The 24,714-nt window shown below is 46.5% G+C and overlaps 9 protein-coding genes across 9 annotated transcripts; 5 read left to right on the top strand and 4 right to left on the bottom strand.

Moving 5' to 3' along the window:
• Positions 1–275: 275 nt before the first annotated feature.
• PADG_11309 (uncharacterized protein) lies at positions 276–716 on the top strand (the record flags this gene model as incomplete). The annotated part of the gene is made up of 1 exon (XM_010759565.1): positions 276–716. The coding sequence occupies one exon, from the start codon at positions 276–278 to the stop codon at positions 714–716; it is 441 nt and encodes a 146-aa protein (XP_010757867.1).
• A 5,863-nt stretch (positions 717–6,579) lies between these two features.
• On the top strand, positions 6,580–7,695 carry PADG_01742 (uncharacterized protein; the record flags this gene model as incomplete). The annotated part of the gene is made up of 4 exons (XM_010758751.1): positions 6,580–6,627; positions 6,715–6,906; positions 7,053–7,132; positions 7,194–7,695. 4 exons carry the CDS (start codon positions 6,580–6,582, stop codon positions 7,693–7,695), a joined length of 822 nt encoding a protein of 273 aa, XP_010757053.1.
• Positions 7,696–8,728: 1,033 nt separating this feature from the next.
• PADG_01741 (uncharacterized protein) lies at positions 8,729–9,522 on the top strand (the record flags this gene model as incomplete). The annotated part of the gene is made up of 4 exons (XM_010758750.1): positions 8,729–8,808; positions 8,844–8,959; positions 9,074–9,210; positions 9,433–9,522. The coding sequence occupies 4 exons, from the start codon at positions 8,729–8,731 to the stop codon at positions 9,520–9,522; spliced, it is 423 nt and encodes a 140-aa protein (XP_010757052.1).
• A 1,118-nt stretch (positions 9,523–10,640) lies between these two features.
• PADG_01740 (uncharacterized protein) lies at positions 10,641–13,246 on the top strand (the record flags this gene model as incomplete). The annotated part of the gene is made up of 3 exons (XM_010758749.1): positions 10,641–10,982; positions 11,057–11,816; positions 12,987–13,246. The coding sequence occupies 3 exons, from the start codon at positions 10,641–10,643 to the stop codon at positions 13,244–13,246; spliced, it is 1,362 nt and encodes a 453-aa protein (XP_010757051.1).
• Positions 13,247–13,357: 111 nt separating this feature from the next.
• PADG_01739 (uncharacterized protein) lies at positions 13,358–14,308 on the bottom strand (the record flags this gene model as incomplete). Its single annotated transcript, XM_010758748.1, has 3 exons — positions 13,358–13,680; positions 13,750–14,003; positions 14,133–14,308. The coding sequence occupies 3 exons, from the start codon at positions 14,306–14,308 to the stop codon at positions 13,358–13,360; spliced, it is 753 nt and encodes a 250-aa protein (XP_010757050.1).
• An 887-nt stretch (positions 14,309–15,195) lies between these two features.
• PADG_01738 (uncharacterized protein) lies at positions 15,196–16,452 on the bottom strand (the record flags this gene model as incomplete). The annotated part of the gene is made up of 1 exon (XM_010759258.1): positions 15,196–16,452. The coding sequence occupies one exon, from the start codon at positions 16,450–16,452 to the stop codon at positions 15,196–15,198; it is 1,257 nt and encodes a 418-aa protein (XP_010757560.1).
• An 813-nt stretch (positions 16,453–17,265) lies between these two features.
• PADG_01737 (uncharacterized protein) lies at positions 17,266–19,007 on the bottom strand (the record flags this gene model as incomplete). The annotated part of the gene is made up of 4 exons (XM_010758747.1): positions 17,266–17,867; positions 17,944–18,229; positions 18,339–18,811; positions 18,923–19,007. The coding sequence occupies 4 exons, from the start codon at positions 19,005–19,007 to the stop codon at positions 17,266–17,268; spliced, it is 1,446 nt and encodes a 481-aa protein (XP_010757049.1).
• Positions 19,008–20,013: 1,006 nt separating this feature from the next.
• Positions 20,014–20,458, top strand: PADG_11308 (uncharacterized protein; the record flags this gene model as incomplete). Its single annotated transcript, XM_010759564.1, has 2 exons — positions 20,014–20,321; positions 20,365–20,458. The coding sequence occupies 2 exons, from the start codon at positions 20,014–20,016 to the stop codon at positions 20,456–20,458; spliced, it is 402 nt and encodes a 133-aa protein (XP_010757866.1).
• Positions 20,459–20,603: 145 nt separating this feature from the next.
• PADG_01735 (Rho family guanine nucleotide exchange factor CDC24) lies at positions 20,604–24,547 on the bottom strand (the record flags this gene model as incomplete). Its single annotated transcript, XM_010758746.1, has 4 exons — positions 20,604–22,009; positions 22,820–23,435; positions 23,504–24,058; positions 24,128–24,547. The coding sequence occupies 4 exons, from the start codon at positions 24,545–24,547 to the stop codon at positions 20,604–20,606; spliced, it is 2,997 nt and encodes a 998-aa protein (XP_010757048.1).
• Between the last annotated feature and the right edge of the window lie 167 nt (positions 24,548–24,714).

Genomic DNA, 24,714 nt, shown 5'->3' with positions numbered 1-24,714 from the left:
TCAGTTACTCGAGAAACGTGATCCCTATGGTAATCCATGGATGGATACTACGCTTCCAAGGAGAATGAAAGGAGTTTCCCGGTTTGGCGTTTGGCTGGCTGAAATGCCATCCCACTGCGATGACGAATGAATGGGTTGTGTTTTGAGGCTGGGATGGCGACTCTTCGGGGGATTGGAAATTCTTGAAGGTCACCTAAGGTAATTTAGGGGGGATAGTTGACCAACTAACGAGTTAACTAGTTAACTAGCCTTTTTGTGAAAAGAGCAGCTAACCCATGACTGCCTCTGCGTCATTGTTGGCCTTTTCTGCTGTCCTTCTGCTTCCCAAAAACCAGGCGGGAGTTTGTAGCTCCGAAAGATCCCATCCTTCCAACTCGCCCTTAGGAATTCTGTTCGAATCCTCCCGTCTCTCCGATTTACTCTGGGCTCCTGGGGAACATCTATCCTGTCTGCGTGTTCAGCTCAAGTGTCCCGGGGAAAGTAAAACGGTGGGTGTGGGCAAGCTTGGTCCCCACATTTTTAAGGAGCGGAAACGGGAACTTGTAAAGAACCCTAATTTGTCCCATCCCCAACACACCCATGGACCGACTCCCCCACGCAAGGTTTGCGTCCTCGTGTTGTTGTCGAAGTTCAGTGAGGGGCGATTGGACACAGAAAACGAAATTTCGGATTCTTTCAATCCCAATTATTATTTTAGTGGCAGTGGTCGCACTTAGGTGTAAGATTCTACTACTGTATGTCAATATACGGGTGAATACAAGCTTCAAGAACCAGCCGCTATCCCGCCATTGTGAACACGGTAACTAGTTTCAACTGGTTGAACTCAACTAAAAATATCCTTATTGGCACAATCGATAAATATTGCACGGTTCACTCTTCCCCGCGATATAACGCCGCCCCTCAAAAAGCATTTGGCCGGCGAATGGGATGGAGCCGATCTGGTATTATGGCAGTGCACGAGACCACCAATCGCGAATTCTTTTCAACTGCTTCGAAGCTTCTCCATCAGCATCATCTGTAAATTGCGCGAAAAAAAAAAAAAAAAAAAAGTCCAGCACATTTAAATTTCTTCTTCGGAAGTTGAGGGTACGGACATCCCTGTTCATAAATTTGCAGCACCTTATTCGGTGGTTATTCATGGATTGCTTTCAAAGATTCTTCCTATTCGGCCCGAACAAGGTGGGGAAATTTTTTTAAGGGATGTTTTTCCCAGTGACAACACCTCGACGCTTTATTGGGTACCTGTTTTTTATATCGGAAATTTGTGCCAATATCCTATTTACGTTTCCGCTTAGTTACTGGAACGCCTTGTCGGAACTGTGGAAACTGGGTAGTTTTTAGAAATGAGAGACTGATTTTTTCTGCTAGTTGTTAGCTTTTGTAGACATTAATAGGAGAGAGCTGGGATCGTCCTCTGATTGTATTACCTTTCGTTAGCACAGCTCTCGTTTCTGTTTACTTTCCAATATATGCATGTAACTACGAGCTACAGTATTCCTGTATACCTCAGTTTCTCCGTCCATACATTGTATTCTGTCTTGCGGAGGCACGAGCAATTGACCTTCGTTGACTGAACACAAACAGGTCATGGACTGGAAGGGCTGTTTCGCACCTTGCACACGTAGATTTAGGGGGTGAGATTCAACAGATGGCCTTCGTCTGTTCTACCTTCCCAATGTCCCCCGTAAGTATATTAACAAACCGATTCCACAACTTGGATACTGTTCGAGATTGTTGAATTTTTAGTCTGCGATTACGAGATTGAAAAACGCCCAAAATGCGCGCCAAGATTTTATCCTTGGTTGCTAGGGTGCATATGCCACCGTTAAAGAAAGGCTCTTCCCGGCCTGTTATTGGGTTTCTCTCACCCGATGATCTAAATAAAATAAAATAAAAATAACAATAACAATGTCAGCCTGTGTGGGATGGGAGTCAAGGATCTGCTTCCAATTCTCTCGGCTTGGGAGACAAACCTGCTGATTGAAATGAGACATGGCAGATGTTGGAAGTGTCAGAGGCTATAGACAAAGCTAGCGGGAAAATCAGCAGTGCGAGGGAGGTTGTTAAATCAAGCAAAAGACTGGTTGCCGGCGAAGCTTCAAAAGATATGCAGACGTCACGATATTTTTTAGCGGTTCAAGGGTTCTCGGCAGAGCCCTTGGGTTGTCATGTCAGTTGGAATGATGGGGCTGTAAAGTCCATGTTGCCACAATCCCAATTTGGGATTATTAGGGTTAAGGTTTGCTTTCGTATTTCTACGATTCCAACGTCGCATCCAGGGGATTATCAATTCAAGCTGCAAGAATGTTACGACTGAAAGAGGCTGTATCTATCAATTACCCCAATCATGAAAACTGAAACACGTACTGCACATGCAAACCATTCGTGCATACCGGGCAACACCGTAGATACAGCTTTCGTGGATCTTGGTACTGCAGATGAGGGGACGTCTGTCTTGTATTGAGGCAAGGCAATCCCTGTCATCTGGGATGAAATGCCGTGATAGCGAGCCTTGTGACTTCGACAAGTGGCCCCTTTGCAACAGAACATGGAACAATGGAGTACTCAAATCGTTTTTACTCGTTGAGCAGTCTAGAATAAAAGAGCAGATGGGGATAAATAAGCGAGCCGAACCATTGAATTTCGCGCCCACACTGTTGAACCGAAATGGAAACTAAAACGATGAGACGAAGATAAACTTTGTCAAATTTCGTTGTGGCATACCGTATATACGTGGTCAATCTCGAATTCGTATTCCGTACTGGAAGAGATTCCGACCGGGACGAGAAGCTACCGTATACTCGGTCTCGAAACGCACCACATTCCAAAGGGGAGCTTTGGGGCGAGGCTTCAGAGTCCACACAGACACCAGTGGCACAGCAGTATGAGGACCTGCAACCTAACCTCCCACACAAAACCCTCAGCTGTAGCCACTAGGCGACTTCGACCTCACTAGCGCCTCCACCATTTCCCACAAGCAGCCATCCCCTTGTTCCAATTTTCGCAGAGTCCTGACTGGTCTCCTCGCTGCCGCGTGCTTCCAAACACGCTTCCCACCCCCTAACCAAGCCGCTCCCGACCACCCTAGGCTTGGCAGATCTAGTCCGACACAGACTAAAAAGTTAAGCGGCCCAAAATGCGGGGTGTGGCTGGTTTTGTTCCGCCGTTACTAGTCTCCTGTTGGGAGACTAGTTTGGTGCTTGAAATCAGCAATTTGCATTTCAAACGGCGCTAGGACGTAGTTTTTTTTTTTTTTTTTTTTTTTTTTTTTTTTTTTTTTTTTTTTTTTTTTTTTTTTTTTTGAAGGATCCCAGTATTTGACAGGCCAATGACAGGCATGGGCTGTTTCAGGCGCCCGCGTTTGCACGATACGGATGTGGTTAGCTCAGAATGATCAAACTATCAATTCTGTCGTCGGCTAGCGGTGTTTGGCTCCAACGCCGTCCTGAGAACCTTGACCTCGAATTGAATTAATTCTCTTAGGGCAATCTTAGGTGAATGATAACAGTAGACAGGCCACTCGCCTCATGCTTCAAAAGCTTTACTTGAACCACGGCGATATGGTCTCACATATCTTGTCCAACACGTGTGTCGAGGCGACAACTGTGCTGTGCTACATCCTGCCTCATGGCTGTATGTATGTGGGATTTAATTGCGAACGCATCACGAGTCGACTCGGGGTGCTGTTGAATAGCAGTTTTATGGCCACAAGAATGGTACGATCAGTTGCTGCAGGTGAAAATTGACCAATAGTAGATGCTCTAGGGGTGGCCCTCAAAAAGAATGCATTATCCTTTGTTGCTTCCCTGATCCATGAAGGGGCACGTTAATGGTAGATGATCAAGCAAACAATACCAGCAATCTCACGATCCTGCAAACAAAAACTGCAACGTTCCCCTTCGCAACTTGCCAACTGGCTACAAGGAGGAAACATAGGACATCCCGATGGAACTATTTTTGATGGCCAATTTACTTTCCATAGGTTCGGGATGCCTGGACAAACAAAGCGTGCGCCAAGACCCTTCTATGCCGGCGGATGCTTGACAACGCCTCCTTCATGAGAAACTTCGTATTACACTTTCCGAGCCCTTCTGATTGGGGGACGTCCATTAGCACTCCACCTGAGGTATTATCGTTGTTGTTGATGAAGAGAATTCCCACACTGCGGAAATTTGAGCCAGATGTGAAGCTGGTGGCTTGCTCAACAGAACCGATGAGCCGATCTTAAGCCTTTCCGGCCATATTCTTCTCCGCATCTTCAAGTTGGGGTGCCGCCGTTTTTCCTCCCGTCTATGATAATTTGTCCCATCATGTGGCAATTGCTAGCGAAGAGCAACTTGAATTTGGCAGGATCGTCGAAATGAAATCATTTTGAGTGCAAAGAGTGGATCACGGAATGGGAATCCCAAACATTGGCCCAGACTACTCGAAGCAGAGACACACTTCTGGACTAACTAACTTACTCTCATGGTTTAGCGAGTATCTTGGCTGGTTATGCCATGTGCCGCTTCTGATTAGCGCTGCAAAATCTCAGCCCTCTCAAAGGAGGGTTGATCCAACTGTCCACTTGAAAGGCTTTCCCTTTTGTCTTTCCCCCTTTTACCTTTCAAAAGTTTTGGTCGAATCCAATGATGTGTTCCGTACCGTAAGTGACAGACAGAAGCATTACTGTGAAAATGAATAAAACATGGTTTTCCGTGAAAAATGTGGAATATCCTGTGGCGCTTCGTCTCTGGCACATTGCCGTCCGCCAGCCCGCAACCACTGTTTAATACTCAAAGCCGCAGGTTGAAGCAAGCTTATGTGGGAGTATTCCTCCTCCGCTTCATATATTTATTCCGCCGAGAGTATTAGTTGAAATACACGGGTTTGAGTGCATCACTCCTCCTTGAATCCATAAATTATATCCGTAACCCGACAAATTATGCTAGCTCCACTGTGGATTGGCACTTTGTTTGGTGGGTGAATCAGCTGCATTAGTATTCCCTCACCCGCGAATCCGCTTAGTATTTCTCAAGCATGCCTTTCGTGGGATAACTGGAGTGACTGACTCGCTGATCACCAGGTTTGAAGTCTGCAACAGCCTACAACCCACGTTCTGGAACTCTAATTCCCCAGAGATGCTTGGATTCCAATAAAAATAACACTGGAGGTTACTGCCCCTATAGATCATCGATCGAGCCAATTCGCATCCGATGAGAACGAGCAACTGCCGCTTGTTCAGTTTATAACCCGAGAAATTACTAGCACGCCAAGAAAAGGAAAACAGCAGTACGATGCAGTCCGGGAAAAAAAGCAACATATGTCGTCTGTTTCATAACCCCCTTCAACCATTGTGAGCGGATCAATACGACATTTTACACCACATATCGAGACAGCTAACAGCCTGTTTCCCGAACCTTGATATAATAAACGACTCGCGCTCGAGTAAGGTTTAGGTTCACCCTGTTCACTAAGCATTGAAAGCAGGATGCAGAGCATGGATCAATACTCGTGCTGTTAGTTAGTTACGGTGCATTCATTACTACGGTGTGTTGTTTTTTCTTGTATGGTTGACCTCACCGAACAGGCCCTTTTCAACGTTCTGGCCCCTGGAATTTCCACCTAACGTATGAGGGGCAAACCTACGCTGGGATTAGCGGGTGGGAGACCCCTAAACTAGGCCTGGGTCCGTAGAGTCGCAGGGGGCCCTTGGTATTATGAGGGTGAGGTATTACGCGGGGCGGTCCTTATGTATACATACAAAGCAAAAACCAACAAGACACGCCCGCCCCGTGTGCTAACAGAACTATGAAGGCAGTGTACCCCGTAAGTAGGTTTGGTAGTGGTTCTGCCCCAAGGGCTCCCCAATTCCCCGTCCGAACCGTCACTAAAGCGTCTTTAGAAGGTCACTCCGCGGTTTGATCGATGAACCCTGTAAATCATTTGCCCTCCACTTGTCAGGGAGCAAGCATCCAAAGCCTTCACTGGCCGTTCATCGTGCACTTACTTTACCACTAAGGTCCAACCTAGTCTCAGCATCCGCCCAGCACCCGTATGGTACTCGCGTCCCCAGCGATTGGAGTCCTTAGGGTTCATACCTCCATACACTCATACCCTTCTGTCACAGTTATCCCCATCATCTCTTCATTTTTCATTTCGCCTTATAATTTTAAATTATTTTTGTGTTTTCTGTTTTTTTCCTTTCTTCTGTAATGGTATTTATTAGTTAGCCGGATGAAGCACCCGTTCTTGACCTCCTGCTAAGTTCTTAACTAGCTTATCAAGTGGAGGTCAGGAATTCCGTCGTCCCACCTGTCCTAACCTTGACTCCCACTCATACTTCTGCCCCGTCGTCCCCTTCATTGATTTCATTATAACTCCCTATCTAGTCTACCTTTGCTTCACCTTTGCTTTTATCTTTTTATTTTAGATATTCAATTTTCTCTCTCCATTTTTCTGTTTTTCTTTTCTATCTTACTCTTGCCACTCGCTCCCATTCTCCTTCTCCTTCCAACGCCCTCGTTTCACATCTAAACCGCTCGTTTGGAGCTGCACACTTCTGAACCAGCACTGTTTCACGCAGTGCTACCAGTCAACATGCCTCGTGCGCGCATCTTTCCGTGTACTTGGAATAGTTGTAAGAAGGTATGAAAGATCGGCTGCCATCTTTACTCAACCGTAATGATCTGAATGGGCTGATTGACTTGGATGCAATTGTTATCCTGTAACTAGATTTTCAATAGAAAATCGGATCTGTGCAGACATTTTCGAATACACACCAACGAACGACCCTATGAATGCGGGTTTCTGAATTGTGCAAAAAGCTTCATTCAACGCTCCGCCCTGACTGTCCATTCCAGAACCCATACTGGGGAGAAGCCCCATGTATGCGATTATGAAAGCTGCAGTAAAGCATTCTCTGATGTATGTGAATATTGAGGACTTTTGGTATCCACCTGTACATGTTGGATTAAATTTTGGGAGTCATCCTCCGCAAACTCATCCCTTGTGTGCCGTGGAAATTGTTTCGTTCCCTGTTTGTCCAACCGTCGAATTAACTTCGGCTTTAGTCCTCGAGTTTAGCTCGTCATCGGCGAATACATACTGGCAGGAGGCCATATAAGTGCATGGAGTCGGAGTGCGGGCGAAGGTAACTCTTATATCTCTCTGTCATCGCTTGGGTCAAATACATGTTGACATCCTCCTTGCAGCTTCTGCCGGAAAACAACTTTAACCAAACACCAAAGTCGATCTCATCAACCTGACATCAACCCACAGCCAGTTTGCACAACCCAGGAACCATTATTTCTGCAACCACCTCCAAGCTTGTTACCGCCAGAAAGTATTTTCCGAGATAACCAACCGACATATCCACTCTCGCAACTAGTTGGAAATGACTTTTACCCTCCTAACACACAGCCTTCGGTCCATTCCATACCGATCCCTGGAGAACAGACGCTGATCGGTGCTGGAATGAATTATCCCGATTCGGTCTTTGTTTTCAATCCTCAAATACAACGCTACAATGTCCCTCCCACCACGATGGAATCCGTCCCACGATTCCCACCAGCGTCTCAAAGACTCATCTCGGAGTATGAGCCTCGACCTCCCATAATTTACCATGAAGAAATCTCCATGGACAAACCTGTTCTCGCGCGAATTTTCCATTCCTACGAAGATAGCAACTGGCAACTCTTAGCCATTGAGGGTTGATTTAATCTTCCCGAACCGGGGCACCTCTTGCTGGTTTCTCATAGAAAACAAATGACCTGAAGAAATATCCATAGCCATTGAACGCCCAAATCATCCACGGCGATCCGTCTTTTGATCTTTCTTTAGTTGGGCAAACAGTTTTCTTATTCCACCTGTCTCTATTCCCTCCTTTACGGAGCTCAATTATGGCCCCAACAACACCACCCATATTCTCACCCCACTTTATTCTGATGCCAAGTGAATGAAGATTACAAGATAGGCGAAATAAACAACGTCTACACGGTGATTTACCCCACGACACAGTTGGGCAACTGGAGTTTTCTTTTCTATTTTTTCTTTCTATTCTTTTCTTCATTTTTCTTTTGGGCTTTGAAAATTCTTTCCCTACAGTTTGACATGCTGTTTTGCGTGGGGCGCCATCGTTTGGTATCCTATATCTCTTGCAGGTTTCTAGTTCTTTGTTTAACTATCTGTCTTCTGTTCCGGATTTCTGATTTTCTGATGCACAAAGCTCATTCTTTGGAGATACTCTTTGAACCAAAAAAAAAAAGAAAAAAAAAAGGAAAAAAAAGAAAAAAAAATATGGAGTCCTTCTGTTTCTGTCTCAACCAGGAAGACAAGGTGGGAGATTCAACAGGGTGTGTCATTTCACAATTAATTCCTTTTCATGGACTGATATTCTCCGCGTCTGATAATAAATGTTTGCGTGGCCAAAAAGTTTACACCATCTACACTATGTCTTGTGTTCCATTTCATTTTTCCTCTACTTCGCAGCTCCCATGGCTCCTTTTTCCTTTTCACTATCTTCCTTCCTTGTCCTTTACTAACCTCGTTCCCCCATCCTTTCACTGTCGTAATAACACCTTATTACGTCCCTTAGCTCAGCTAGATGTGTATACATTTTTTTTTCTCCACGCTAAAATTACCACCTGTACCCAGGGATTGTGCATTTCTCACCCTATATGAAGTCATCAGAGTCATAGCGCACGGGGCTTTCTATATCAATTAGTTGTGACACGCACTCCCGCAGGCAATGTTAGGAACCGCACTCGCAGTCCTTGCCACAGCCAGTTTGAAAAGTGAGAATGCGGAATATGGACAAGATGGACCAGGGTATGCTGCATACCCTACATGATATGAAATGATAGTGGTAAAGAGGGGATGGGATTGGGAGGAGACAACGGATCCGACGTCTTCGTTCAAACTTTGGATATATCACAACCCTCAAGCACGAACTCCCCCACCCAAACTCCCCTGCGGCGCGGTATATATGGATTCGCAAACTTCTTCGGAATCTTTCATGCATAACATTCATAAATAGCTTGTGAATATACCTGTTTGTTTGTTAAGGTCTCCTTTGTAATGCTCCATCCTGTAGTTGAGGAAGGCTTTTTTGCTGATTGTCGTTCCATGGGGGGTCTAACAGATCAACGGAACATCTCTAAGGTTCAGCAGCTAGTTCAGGGGGAAAGGGAATTTATCAAGCACCTTGAGGATATGATATGCCCTGCACAGGTAAGTAAATTGCAAGTCATGATTTTTTTTTTTTTTTTTTTGCACATTCGTTCTAAAGTTATATCGATCTCCTGGTTTATTTTGTTATATGCATTTGCTTCTGCTACCTAATGGGCAGATCTGTAATAGCTACGTAGGCAGTTAATTCGCAAAGGTTCCTTTTCTTCCTCTATCTTTTGTCTGTTAGTTTCTGAAAGTTTATTATTCTGACTCAGTGTGAAGTGCCCGCGTTCCCTCATTGAGGAGAATGTGGATAGGAAAACGTCATTTGCAGTTGGAATAAAAGACGATCTCTTCGTCAATATTGCATAGTTAATATGCATAGCAGACGGGTTTCCACATTCAAGTGATCCCATTTTAGCAGATGCTGAAAAACACGTTGCCGAGCACACTGCGGGGTCAGTGGAAAGTTGCTTCTAAGCTCAGCCTATTTGGTGATCCTTCCTGTGGAGCTAAATAAAAGACGGCGGACGAAGAATTACCGGGGCTAGATAGCGAAAGGAAGCCAGTGAGTGTCCCACGGGAGATTGTGGGGATTTGTGAAACCGTGGAGCGAAGTGGATAGAAACTGAGAGAGGCAGGGCCAGAGAAAGAAGTCAAACCGCCCAGTTAAAGTCTAGATCGCAGTGTGGGGATGATTTTTTTGGTATTAAGATAAGGTTGCCGTTTTACGGTCAGATGTTGTGATCGTGGTGGGTAGATACCATCAACCATCAGGGTGCATTGGCTAGATGCAACTACACAGCACATATGCCTAGCCCTCACAATAAATTTCCTCTGAAGACATCATGCGCAACACATGTAAGGATGAGACTGAGCATGTAAAAGAGGACTATGGCAACGGAGAACACACATAGAAGCTGGGATAGGATACAATTCAACCCTCTCTCCACTGGGGCGGCTAAGTTTTTGTTTATCGTGCGGATGCCCTGATCCAAGTGGAGTTTAACCCCGTCTCGGCCGCTATCAATTATAAGTACACTAATTTGATTTCTTTAAAAAATGCAGTTCTCCGCAACGGGGGGAAGGGGACTAAGTTTTCATAGATGTAATCAAACCGCAGGATAATTGGTATTGTGCGGCGCAGCTGTTCCCACACTCTCTTGACTCTCTAATTCTGGGCTCCGGCCCGGCCCGGGCGGACTTAAAATTCGGGCTGACAAATTGCACCTGCGGAACTTCGGAAACGTTCCGGGCACCTTAGCGTGATCAGATAAGATTGATAAAGAGGATCTGATAACCTCTCCCAGCCGCCAACATCTCTCTGTGAAGCTCTTTCAGACATCTCCGACGAGACCTTCTGCCGTTTCCACATACAGTCGCAGGTGCATTTTGGATAAGTATATAGATCTATGGAGAGAACTGGAAAGGGTAGCAGATCCGTCGAGTAAAACCAAGGGAAAAAACACCAAGAAATTGAATTAACTAAAATGAACTCTCTGTTGCGGCGCGGCACCTCGTTTCTTTTTACAGGAACCAAAAGCCCGGTAGCAGACAGCGCCACTACGACAGCACCGGAGAATACTCTGTTTACAAGGGTTGATCCCTCAATCGACGGGGAGGATTGCGACCGTGATTGTGATAGCTGCACGATTCGATACCCCTCCAAATTCGAGATCGATACTGAGGATAAATTATACGGCAATGTCAAAGGATGGGCCACCCATGTGCTCATTGCAACGGGCAAAACGGACTGGGTGAGAGATGTGGCTGATGAGAAGGGAAGCGTTATGGAAGCTATTGAAAAGGGTGGCTTGAAGCCTAGCAATGGGGTATGGGGATGAAATTAATATTGCCTTTCTGTTTGCGGGTTCTAACCATGGTTTCGCCCCGTTATGTTAACTAGACCATGAAACTCTCTGCTTCAAACATTCCAGTTCCGGACGAATACCACCATCACGAACTTGGGAAGCAACCTACTACAGCTCTCATCCTCCCCGCATTCACCGTGGTCGAGCACGTCACCCCTGCCCTTGCCGCGGACCTCATCACCTACTTCGTCAATCCTGCCCTTACCACCACCTCACCCCTATACAACTCAAACATCGGCGAACTGCCTTCTACGAACACCCCTACCCCAGAACCAGCCCCAGGCACTTCCGCCCTTACGACGTCCCCTTCACCTTTAACAGGCACCAGCTCCTCCGTCGACTATACGGCGCTCACCCCTCTCCGTTCCCGCCCATGCCTACACACTGCTGTAATTCTCCTCTGTTCCCAACGGACGCGCGACGCCCGTTGCGGCCAATCCGCCCCGCTGCTCCGGCGGGAATTCGAAAGACACCTGCGTGCTCGTGGATTGTATCGCGACCTCAACGACGAACGTCTTGGTGGCGTGGGGATCTATTTTATAAGCCACGTTGGAGGGCACAAATACTCCGCCAATGTGATCGTGTACCGGAGAAGGACGAAGAGCGATTTTGCCGATTCTACCACTGAGCCAAGCGCAGTATCAGTTGAAGAAGGTGCTGTGCAGGGGATATGGCTTGCGAGAGTCCGACCGGAAGATTGCGAAGGGATTGTGAAATTTACCGTCCTGCAGGGGAAGGTTGTCAAACCGGCAAGCCAACTGAGAGGAGGCTTTGATCGTGAGAAGGGGCTGGTGAGTTGGTGAGCATATCGGATGAACATTGATCTAGATATTTTTATTTTTATTTTTTTTATTTTTTATTATTATCTTTGATTTCGGGTTCTTTATGCAGCGTATGTTGGAATCCATTTCTGGGTTTTTCGGGGATTTATTTATTTTCCTTCTCACCTGCATGACATTTCGTATTCCGATGACGTTGATCTTCCCGGCTTTTTATATCTAGGAACGGCACAATCCTAACCATGATTTTGTTTGGGTTTATATAACTTCTGCAATTTCGGAGCCTCTAGGGAATTCAAGAAAGCGTGAATAGGTTTAGAGGTTTTCTTTGGAGAGTAATCGGTACGCTTTTGATTTTATCCATTTTCGGCCATTTTTATCCTCATAAGCCTGGTGCTTGAGCCACTCTTTTTGCGTTGTGTGAGAGAACCTGGTTATATCCAAAATGGAAATGGAAATGGAAATTGATATCGGTGAAATATGTCGACTATAAGAGCATAATTAAGAGAAGAAAATTCCCTCCAGCTCCATCCAAAACCAATTCTTCGGCTAAACATCTCGTATTCCACCTTAGAATAGTCCTCACACGGGTCCCTTCTCGAGAGCTTCCAGCATAGTTGGCGACAATTGTGATATGCCGAATTCCCATCCCGGTTATCTCGATACCCTAGACACTAGTGCGATGCGACAAGTTCTAGGATTACAAATTGCGGAATCTCTTCCTCCCCTCCCTCTCCACATAGTTAACCACGTAATTTCCCAGAGTATTTAGCTTATATCAACACCCGTCACACAGCGTGGGTGTTGGGATTAACCATGGTAGAACCAAGCCTAATCCTGAACCTTGCCATACTTGATGACTACCAAAACATCGGGGTTGCCAAATTCTTACACCTTAAACCTCGCCTCACAGCTGTGACTTCATTCCCCGAAACATTGCATGCAAAGCACAATGAATCCGACAACACAAAAGGATGCGGATGAGAGACTCATGGCGTTAGGAATACCGGCGGGCACCTTTGGAGTGGACTTATTTCAAGCAAATTGGCGCTGCTTAGGGAAGCAGATGTCTTGAGTGTGCATTATGTGCTCTCGGAGAGAAGTAAGTAAGGGGATAGTCGGGGAGGAGGAGTTGGGCGCTATGAAGCCTACGGCGTGCTCGTGAATACGTCAACAGTTGCTTTAGTCGAGGAGACGGCGCTGTTGAAGACGTTGAGTGAGGGGAGAATTAAGGGGGCTGCGCTGGATGTGTTTGACGTGGAGCCCTTGCCGGGGGATAGCCAGTGGAGGACTACGAGGTGGGGAGTGGAGGGGAGGAGCGAAGTTTTGCTCTCGCCGCACCTGGGTTATGCGGAAGAGGAGATTATGAATAGATGGTATGAGGAGCAAGCGGAGAACATAGAGAGATGGCTGGATGGGAAGGAAGTAGAGACTAGATTATTATAAGCTGGTTTGCTATCTACTTCAACTGGGAATAGTGTACCTGTTTCGTCGTCAAGTTGAATACGGGCGCAAGGATGCAATTATTCGATCCTGGGGAGATCGCCTCGGCAAATATCAGATAGGAAATAGATCCGGTTTCCTAAATTCAAACATCAATTCAACAACAATCTGTACAAACCCATCATGTTGATCAAGGAAATCTCCAAAGCCCGCCTTTTTATGCTGTTCGACCACGTAGTCTGTGAATGCAGGTATAATCCTCCTCCTCGTATCCGAGTAGCTGTGGGTGAAATCGATTGATTCGACTTGCGAATCGCGCTCCCAGTGGACCAAGGCCACTCTAGCAAATCTTATAAAGGCGAGCCCTCTCAGACCAATAACATCGAAGTAGTCTGCAAGAATGTAGACCTGCGTGTGCATGAGCAATTCCGGATCATCTGTTTGACAACAAATATCAGTATGGGGATAATGGGGAAAGTGAGATTATATAGAAGATGTATACATACAAGCTGCATCATTCAACTGGTTTACCACCTGTGAATAGTCCGACGTATAAATGTACTGCAACATGCGATAGAGAGCGTGCGGGTTGTGCTCAGTAAAGTAAAACTCGTTGGTTACTCCCTCTTTGAAACCTCCTCTACGAGCCTTGTCGAAGTAGGGAGTCAACATGTTCAGAATCTCGTAATGGGCATGGATCTTGACTTTTCGAGGACCGAGGTACAAGGTAACATCTGAATAAGGTTGCGAATCGAAGTACCTATTTCTCCTTAGTTATTTCTTGAACAGGTAACAAAATCTCCGCCCCCATGCGGCTGTTTGGAAGCCTGTGACATATCCCCTGGGAATGGCAGAACGGAAATATCCAATCTGCCAGTATTGCGCATACCTTCCAAATAAGCCTTGCAACCATTCGGCCTCTCGACTCACAGTCTCACCGGGAATTTTGCTGCCCACTTTCCGGGGACTCCCGATTTCAGACGGAGGAAGGGCGAGAGAATCGTCGGAGATTGTGTTAGTTGGATGGGCACTGAAGGAAAGCTGATTAGGAACCTGCGATAACATGATTATGCTGCCTCGACTTTGAGTGTTCCTACCAGACCGTGCTAGTTGGATGATGTTTGAACCTGAAATTTGATTTTATGTGTGAAGATGCTGAAATTATTGTGCTGGTTGCTCTGGGCCAGACAGAGCAACCAGCACTGACTCCAAACCATCATGCACCACTGCCAGGTGTTCATGATTGGAGAGAGATATGTAGATATGAATGCACTCAGGCATCTATCAAAAATGGTAATCATCAATATTCATGATACACTCAACTGGAACTTGGACGTACTCTCTTTCATTTACCAACAAATATCAAAAAAGAAGAAGAAAAGAAAAGAAAAGAAAGTATGTGTGTGTGTGTGTGTGTGACGGAGAGAGATAAAGATGAGAGGGATATAGAGAGGGAGGAGGAAGACACAAGGCCTGCAGTTGGCAGATGATAACATTGATATAATATCCTTAAGAAAAGATAGAAAGGAGACTCCTTGTAAATGAAATAATTGATTAGTAATGAGCACAAGTGCAATAGGGAAATCACATGCAACTCTATACAATAGCCATACTCTTATGGATTGAAGAGGAAAGAAGATCAATCATGCAACATCATTCTGTGAACTCCAGGGGTATATATAAAATCAGCATGAAAAAGAGAGAAAGAAAAGAAATAGCATCCATGTCCTTAATACACCTATACACCTTAAATTAAAAGGCACAAAGGATAAAGAAAAGAAAAGCCAAAAAAAAAAAAAAAAAAAAAAAAAAAGGAAGCCAGTTTTCCTCCCTATTAAATGGCAAGAAGCTGTGCTTAGTGAGACAACAACCATAGGAAGGGAGAAGTTAAATACTCATACACTGGGGAAAAAATCGTAAAAGGACAGATGGGGGAAATGAAATCATCTGCATCACCGCCATTCAGCTCCTGCAAATTCCTCAGGTGTGTTCACATCAGTAGCATTCAATTGAGATATCTGCGACTGCGTGCGCTGAATAACACTCTCACCGTCACTAGAAGCCGAAAAATTGGAGCTGGAGGTTTTGGGACGCAAATTTTGCAGAGACGGCGTTCCACTGCTGCGAGAACGCAAGCTTTGGTGATCACTAGACCTATCGAGATTAAAGGATCCACTCTTGGGTGTGCTGGAGGGGCGGAAGTGTCTGCGCTGGCCGTTTTGGATATTGGAGCCGGATCGACTGGAGGACGCCAAGAACACGCTGGAGCTTGCGGACATGGTGTTTAGGGGGTTTATATGGCTTGAGACTGAACTGGCTGGTTCCGTGCCGTCGACAGAGTTCTCTGATTGGATTTCTGCAACGATATCCCGATCGAGGGCCGTCATGCCTCGCAGGAGCTCTGCAAACATGGTAGTAAGGGACCTGAATTCCGGCTCTCTCAAGGGCATGTTGGCGAACCTGCCGCGCTCGTAGAGACGGGTAAATGAGCGGCCCAGCTCTGGAGGGTTTACGAGATTGAGATTCGTTAGATGACTGATATAGTCACGTAGGCACATGTTACGTGGTCGCCTGAGTATTTCGACTATCCGGGAATCCGGAATTGATTGATATTCGCCGGATTGATCAGTGTTGTGGTCGCCAGCGATGAGGTGACGAGGATCCAGAGGAGCAAGAGATACTGCTTTTGCCTCTATAAGATGGGGAAGCTCCCTTATCACGGGCTCGAATTCTTGGCTAGGCATATCTGGACAGTCAGGGGCGGTCCAGCCAGGGTGTGAGATATGTCCCCAGGGCGGCGTTCCTGTAGCAGGAATGGTCAAGCTGGGTTTCAACCCGCTGTTGTCTTCTCCAGTCCTGTCTCTTGGCCGTGATTGCTGAGCAATTATGGCACTCCTGGTTAGGCCTTCAACAACGAGTCTTCGTACACTCTTGGGGACATCAGGTTTTTCCACTGGGACCCAAGGCTTGGGGATACCAGAAAGAACACTCCGGTTTGAAAAAATACGGCTGGCATAAACCAGCATAGCCAGAAGCAGTGTTATAATATAAACACCACTGACAATGAATATGTTGCCCAGCCGGCGAGAATTGAAGGATTGGTAGATTATATCCCCTGGGGTTAGGAGCGTCAGAACGAAAAGGACAAAAGCTAAAACAGTAAATAAAGTGGTGGAGAAGATGCGGGATAACCGCGGTTTCTTCGACATGGTGTCTAGATCCTAGGACAAAGCAGAGACATCGGTGCGATGTATGGGGTGGGGAGAGGTGGGTTATGAACAATACATTGTCCCCGAGCACTGAGATACACAGTCGTCAAGTTTGCGACTCCCGCCTTTGACAGGGAAGAAGCCGGTTCAAGTCGAATGGGATGGAGAGTAGATGCACGTGACCAATAGTTTCCGGGAAGGATTTGTCATATACCAGTTGGGCCAATAACCAAGGCAAAAGGAACGCCCCGTTGCCCCGAGCAGTCGCCCCCACATAGAGAGAGCTTCCCCCCACAATACGAGAACAAACCATCCCACAAATTCACGTGGAGATATACAGATATCGTTCCTCGACTCGACAGTGGTTTCCAATGTCTGTTCTGTTGCGAGGGAAGCGAACTGTGTGTGGCCTAACTTGTCCCCGGCATTGTTTATTCATGCTTAGGCAAAGGTGCTGTGAATAGCGGCATCATACTCTTATGACCTTTTCTCTTTAGCAAATATCTGGTAGTAAGCTTAGGCAACACTTTTCCCCGCCAGAGGACTATTTCTCGTTTGCAGAGAATATAGCTAATTATCTACGCAGTAACTAATTGCTAAGTAAACTTAACATATAAAATTCATGAATGTGAACCACTTCATATTCTGCTCTAGAGTGAAATTTAAGATCGAGGTGCCCTGAGATAGATTGGAAGCCATTCAAAAAGGTCAACTGACAGAAAAATCCAGTCATCTGGGCTCCAACTAGTAATCGAAGAAACGAAGCAAATATAATGAAACAACGTATGTGGTGGTGGGGAGTTGTTTAGGAGTTTAATCTTGAACAGCACTTTCGTCCTCCAAATTTGTGACAACGGTCTCCCCCCTCGTGCGGCGAATGACCCTCTCAATACCATCCAACCCTCGCTTCAAAACGTCCATATGTGGCCCATAACTGAGCCGGACAAAGTGATGGCAGGGGCTGTCAAACAAATCCCGTCTTTTCGCCGGGTTCAGGTCGAAGAATATGCCAGGAACAACAATCACCTTCTCAGTCAACAGGGCGTTGAAGAAATTCAGACCATCCGAGATGTTTGCTGAAGCCGGCAGAGGAGGATCCAGCGCAGTGAGATCAAGCCAGATATAGAATGTAGCATCTGGTATATCCTTAATCTGGAACCCAATGTCCTTCAGGCGCCCTAGCACGTAGTCCCGCTTGTCGCGGAAATGGACCTGCAGCGCTTTCATTTCTGCACGGACAAGAGACGGTTCCAGCATTGGAATTGCGGCCTCTTGGAAGGGGACATTGGCACCGCCGTCCAAATAGGAACCGGCGGAGGAAAGGGCTTCGATGAATTCCTTGGGCCCTAGGATCCAGGCGATTCGCCAGCCAGGGAGGCGGAACCTCTTGGTCAGACCGTCGATGATAAGGACGTCTGATCAATGAGATTAGTTGGAAGGAGGATGCTTTGAAAAGTAAATGAAAAGAGATATTCTAATATATAAACATACCATCGGTGTCAACATCTTCGATGTTCATTGCTGCACTAGTAGTTGAGCCATCGCAGCCATTACTATAATTATACCCGGCGTAGAACTCATCCAAGATCAGGGTTGCCCTTCCGCGACAGATATCTTGGATCTTAGCCAGCTCAGGATTATTGACAACATGACCTGTTGGGTTCCGGGGGTTGGACGTCAACAGGACTGAAGTACCTCGAGCAATCTCCTCCGCAATCTTATCAGGGTGTATATGGTACCCGTCCGCTTCGGATAAGGGCATTGGAACCGCAGCAAACTGTACCTCCCTATCAACATTCGTCCTAGAGACAAAGGGACGAAGATGCCTTCCAGTCTTGGTCACAAAACACGCAGGAGAGAACAGAAGAAAGAGATAGATCACTCACATTCTTGAACAGTGACAACATCTCCGAGTACGCCGAATAATCTGGGATGGGGAACGACAGATAGGAATTGCCCAATATTGCCGCAATCCGAATCAACCCTGCCCTCCCACCAGGAACGATACAGACATTCTCCCAGGTATAGCCTTGTTTTCCCTGTCGGTAATGCTCGTTATACAACCTCGCAACAGCTGCACGAAGCGGCTTGATGCCAGCCGTTGGCCCATATTCACGGACTGCGGAAGTTATAGGGATCGAGGTGGGACGGGGAAAGCTTCCAGCAATATTGTCATCCACTTCAGGAGCACCCTGACCTAGATTCGCCCATGAGGAAGGGTCTTCAAGGAACCCGTGTTCAGAAGCTCGTTCGGTGGTCCAAACGACGCCGGTCGAGGCGCGGGTTGCGTCTAGGCCGGCGTGAGGACGGTGGCCTTCGTGTGCATCTCGGAATTGACGGTGGGTTTTGGAGGACTTCTCTGTTACAGGAGTATTTATTTGGGAAAAATGAGCAAAGGCAAAAATCTTCACAAACTTCCGTTTTTCTCAACGGGTCGCTATATGAGGGTGGTGGTTGGCATAAGACAAACCGTTCTGAGAAAGCTCTTTGCTGGCAGAGAAGCGGCGGTTCTGGGAGGGGCTCAGGAGCGAGAGTCGACGACCTGAGAAACTCATTGTTAGGGTAGTTACTGCAGGAGATTCGCAATGGTGCGAAGTAAGTCATATATCTATGAGTCTATCTTTTTCTTTCTTTTTCTTTGTGTTCTAGTGAGTAAGTGGAGGGGGCTAGAATGCATGCTTTTCAACTTCCAGGACAGAAGGGGGCCATCATATAGTTAATAAATGCCTCACTCAAGGGCCCGTGAATATTTGCTCTGCAACATGACTGGCTGTGAAACATCCCCTGCACTGTAAGAGGGATTGCGTAGGGTTTTAATGCTGCCCAATGCGCAATGCGCAGTGAGTGTGATCGAGGTTGACATGTCACCATCCGTAGTTGACATTTTCTAGCTGAGGGCATATCACACACCAGAACAGCGAGCCAAGACGATGATCGACCGCCAACCACATTACCTCGCCCATTCTAGCTGGTTGAAAAATTCCGGGGTTTAAAATAGAGCTGAAATTGTATACTTTGGCTTCCGATGTTAATGCCTTAATTTGAGGACAAGTCGAGTCGATCCCAGCTGGCCTTGAAACGAGATTCTTTACATTGATCGGCATAGAGTCATTATGAGCAAACATATGCCTAGGATGCCTCCATTGGATTTGATACAGAACCTACGAAATTGCACAGTAATCCATTTCCTGATACTTATTGCGTATATATATAGATGTTGGGTGCTCCGCAGATACCTCACAGGTCGGGCACAAGGAAAAGTAAAAGAAAACAAGAAAAAATAAAGCTAATCAAACCCCAAAAAAAAAGGAAAAAAAGAAAAAAAAAGGGGGGGGGAGGCTTGTGAACAGATGATAGCAACGTGTAGTTATAGAGGCTTATGCAAAAGATGCATGCTTGACGGTGACAGAAGATATTTATGGGGATAGTCTTCGGTAATGCGCTCTTCAACGTAGCCAAGGAGGGTCAATCAAAACACAGAAATCAACATCTAAATAGGGTGCGTACAATCATACGGTCATTTCTTTGATGGTATAACGGAAAGGATGAAAATCAAACTCAATGTCTGTCCACAGGAACCTCCACTGTCTCACACGTGGTGACGAGGCTAACAGGGGGTCACAATTTGGTAGAAACAAAAACAAAACTGGAGAAGCGGGAGTCGGGGCCAGAGCAGGAGATATTACAGGCTTCTCGACAAAAAGTAACGGCTTGACTCCTTTGATCCAAGTGCTACCGTCTCTCAAAAAGCAAGATGAAGGGAAGTGCAAATGGTGTTTGGAGGTGGTTGTTGTTGAATTGACGTCCGACACGCTATTGGATTTGGCGCTGCGGCTGTGCGGAGAGTGGAGCGTGGAGCGTGGAGCGTGGTGAGTGGGAAATCAAGTGCATAACGACTAACAACGACTAAAGCAACGAAGTCCTTAAGCCAATCCTGCTGATTCTAAGTCAGAAACAAACCAAGTCGTCGACGCCGGAAACTGCCATGGGATGCGTCGATGAATAAGTAAAAAGAAAGAAGAATGGAAGAGAAGACTGGAAATCCAACAAGAAATTCAAGTTAGAAAGGGAAGTATTCCAGTTCCTACTATTGGACGGGAGATTTTGGCTCCAGAGGCAGATCGGAACCTCTTCCCAAGAGACATGAACTCTCAATTTTCCACGGCTTGGCAAAATAGTTGAATTTCCCCAACCTGCCCATTGGCCAACATGTTCTGGTGCTGGTCGCGCCACTCCATAAAGGCAAGTTGAACAGCTTCATCGCTATCAATTGTAACAAAGTCTCCATCCTCATCTCGATACCGCAGTCTCACGGATTTGTTCCCAATAGACCGGTCCGTGAAGCGAGCAAGCTTTGCGTCGACACGATCGGTTAGAGATCGGAACAGAATGTTGCTTGCAATGACCAATGTGACGTAGTTGTCATCGAAGTTAACTTTGGCTTTTAATTGGCTAGGCATGTAGAGTTCCTGCTCGCCGTCTTGGCTCATTGGAGAGGATAGAGGGGCTTGTATGAGGTTCGATGTGGCTGGTGGCTGTGAACGAGTATCAATCCGATTATATAACTGTGCGTCGGCGAATGGGACCTGTGGGTGCCCATGACGTTGCTGAGCGCCTGGTGATTGTGTGGCGGACCGGATAGGAAGATTGTTATTTATTGGGGAATTTGTTTGGCTGCGATTAACTGGAGCTCTCATATTCGCCATGTGGGCGGGAATAGGAGGAACAGGGACATTATCAACCGCCTGCACGCAATGACCATTAACATGACGGCGGGAGTCGGGTGCATTGGAATGGTGGTGGATGTCAGGGCTGCTTGCAGATCGCATTCTGGACTGAGACATTCCACCATGTTGGGAATGATGGGACGAAGAAAGGGGTGGGAGTGAGGGACGCTGGGCGCCCCTTTGGTTATTGTGGGTGAAGTATGGGTTGGAGGTTGTGCCGTCTTTCGATGCTGCTCTTGGCATTGCCGGAGCCGTGTACCGGTTGGAGTCCTCCATCCAAGGAGTTGATGGTGTGACTTGGCGTGAGTACGAAAACATGGTCTGAGAGCTGGAACGTGTAGAGCCAGTCTCTGTGACTGGAGAGAAATAGGAGTTCCCATTCCGATCTCCGGGAGATATGGCCCCGTTAGGGAAATGGGTCGAAACCGAAAGAGGTGGTTCGGGCATGGGAAACCGTTGAGGTCGGCTCGATATTGAACCAGAGCCGCTACTACCACCTGTAGCCGACCGCGCCCGCGCCCGCAAACTCGTACTTGAAGCATTTCTAGACACTGAAAAGTCTGAGAAATTGGTATTTTCCCGAGAAAGCTCCTCCTCGGCTTCGTACTCCTCCTGATAGGGATTTTGAATTTTGGGTCCCATCTTCAGGTAGGTGAACTCTGTTTCAGAGGTGCCAGTGTGCCGGGTGGCCCTCTCCTCGTTTTGAATAGCTCGTTGAGTGTCGATATCTTTGTACCATTTGCGCATAGTATCCTCATTTGTATAGCGAATGGAAAAGTTGTCGACAACACCTGGATCACCTTTCCAGAAGATTTGGATTTTGTAAGATCCTGAAAGTGTAGTTATATTAGCAAAATATGCCGAAGAATACCCCCAAATACTAAACGGAGAGAAGAAACAGACCTGGTCTTTGAAGTGATATTATTTCGGTAACATTAGCCATGTAAATTCGACCTTTTAATTGAAGTCGTGGCTTTCCTTTGGCCGCAGCATTTGGTTTTTCTTTGCTCATGAGCTTGGTCTTTTGTTTGTTGGGGTTTATATCTTTGCAGCAAAGAAGTATGCGTTCGAAAAGATAGATGTGATACTGATATACCATAAAAGTAGTAAGTTAGCCACAGTTTCTGTCAAAGGGTTCTCCAGTTCCGTGTTTTAGTCACGTAGAAATTGGTTTAATGCAATGTCCTGTTATATTGGCCACTGGGATGGAACTCGCTAAAGGAACAATGCTAGATAGTGCAGACATAGGTATCATGTAAAGAACGCGTAAGGAAATAGAGGTTGTAATGAACCCTGGAGTCCATGGGACCAACTTGAATTCTCCTCTTGGGTTAGAAGAGAAGCATTCTGAGAAGAATATCCAGAACGCCCGCGAAACAAAAGGAGAAGAAACGCCATGGCTAGCTATGCTTGTCCTGCCCTTTCCTTTTTGGCGAAGAAAGGTGATCATTCATCCAAGTTAGCTCTTGAGCTTTCGTTGGCAATAATTAGACGATCAATGGTTGACAAGGTACGTGATCGTCTATCAGGCCCAGATAGTTGTGTGGGAAAGCTCTTTTGTTTGTGCAATTGTGGACAGGGGGATGGCGGGGTGGTGCCAGGAGAAAAGGGTCCTTTGTAACTAGTGCTCCCTGGCTGACTCGGGAAATCATCTGCCATGGAAATGTTGGATTGTGGGTGGAAGTGTTCTAGTTGCCCAGGTCCATTAGATGCAAGAGGTGGGTGAGATTTCTCCACCAGGGGAAGGCCAAATCCTTTCAAGGTCGTAGAGCAAAAGCTTGATTTCCTCGAGAAAACCGTAAACTCAGATAATCTAGGGGACGGGTCCTGGGAAGGAGTTCCAGAGGGATAGAATCCAGATAGCCTTGTTGGGGAGGGATGATTGGGTGTCAGGGAATCGACACCTAACAGACACATGCGGATTTTCACAGATTGCCTACGTAGGGAAGGGCGGCGATACCGAATGGGCCAATGTTGGGTATTAAACTGTGAAAGGGCCGTACGAACCTCTCTTTCTGAATCTCTGCCTCCGTCACCCTTCAGCACGGTGAAAGTGCCGAACCGAAGCAGTTCACCAAATATATCAACTTTAAGGGCTTTCCAATCATCAACACGAGAAGCGAGATCGGCAACGGCGTTGGCCAAGTGTTCTTTGTCAACTGCACGGTTTGCTTGGTCTAAAACCGCTTGAACAATGTCAATGGCAGTGGAAATGTCGGCAACAAGGTCTTCGCGATTGGTCTGCTTTTTCAGTTCCTATAGACAAGTTACATTTTAGTGACTGGCCGCAAGTGACCATAGTAACCCAGTATATTAAATCTTACCGAGAGCATCATAGGATACTTAGTAAGACGTTGAAATGGTTTGACGAAAAATCCATTTAGAGTGGACTGCTGTGCCACCATTTGCTGGAGGTCAATAGACCGTGGCGCAGCCTTGATTTTATCCCATTCCTTTGCACAAACAGCATCGCATCGAAGTTGATTGGCGATAAAAGGTTCGTACTGGCGAAATCCTTCCTGATGTTGGATAAAAAGGTCTCCCCAGTTCTGCGTATCTTCAGGGAGGGCATTGTGTTGCTCCATACGAATAAGAAATCGCTGAGCAAAGTCAAGAAGGTTATTAAGATTCAAAAAGATCTGATGGCTCGAATCGCCATTCAGCGCCCCAGTTTCCTCCAATTCCTTTTTTAACGCTTGCAAATTTTGAAGGTGGTGGACATAATCTCGTTCTGTTTCCAGCATCTCTTTCAAAATATGCTCTTTCCGAGTAAGCTTGACCTTTTCACCTTGGTTTGGACCGGCGGCTGTTGCAGAATGTTGATAAAGCTGACCACGCATTTCAAGAATATCTAGAACGCGGCTGACCATTTTAATGACCTTACACGAAAAGTTAGCGAAAATGCAATAAAAGAGACCACAGTTATTCAGGAGGGAGGGAATATCCACCTTCACAAAGCCCGTTGTGTTTTCCCCATAAAGATCAGTGATAAGGAAACATTCCTGCTGGGGAAACTCCAACTCTAACAAACAAGCTTGGAGAAACTTAAAAGCCGCTGCCTTTGGCCGTCTTGCCTCTGGGACTTTATCAGTGTCGATAGTAAGGGGCTCTGCAGGCTTGGAGGCGTTGAAGATTGTCATTAGCGGATAACCTTGCCGCAGACATCTCCATATAGAAGCAACAGGATCTATCGCCTCATCCGCTCTGTCCATCTCTGCCATTTCTGCAAGATGGGGTTCGAAACCAGGGACCTCAGCAAGTCTCTTTTTCAGGCTTGCGCAGCTCTGGAATAACGATTCCCCCCCTCTTCGATTGATGATATTATCCTCCGCCATAACCGGGCCTCCATTAGCAGCTGCGGGATCCATATTGTCTGGTTAACGAAAATATCTCGACGCGGTTATTTAAAATCGAATCAGGTTCGCTTTGACTCTCCCGGCCAGATTTCCTGGTCCTTTTCAGGAACCGAGACCATGGGTCGTCAAGCAACTACCTAGGTAGGCTATATCCCAAAACAAGTTACGGGACCAAGTGT

The sequence above is a fragment of the Paracoccidioides brasiliensis genome (genome assembly GCF_000150735.1).
Source record: "Paracoccidioides brasiliensis Pb18 unplaced genomic scaffold supercont2.2, whole genome shotgun sequence".
Taxonomy (NCBI): domain Eukaryota; kingdom Fungi; phylum Ascomycota; class Eurotiomycetes; order Onygenales; family Ajellomycetaceae; genus Paracoccidioides; species Paracoccidioides brasiliensis.
Note: the sequence above shows the minus strand (reverse complement) of the source record. Positions and strands in the feature narration are given on the sequence as shown.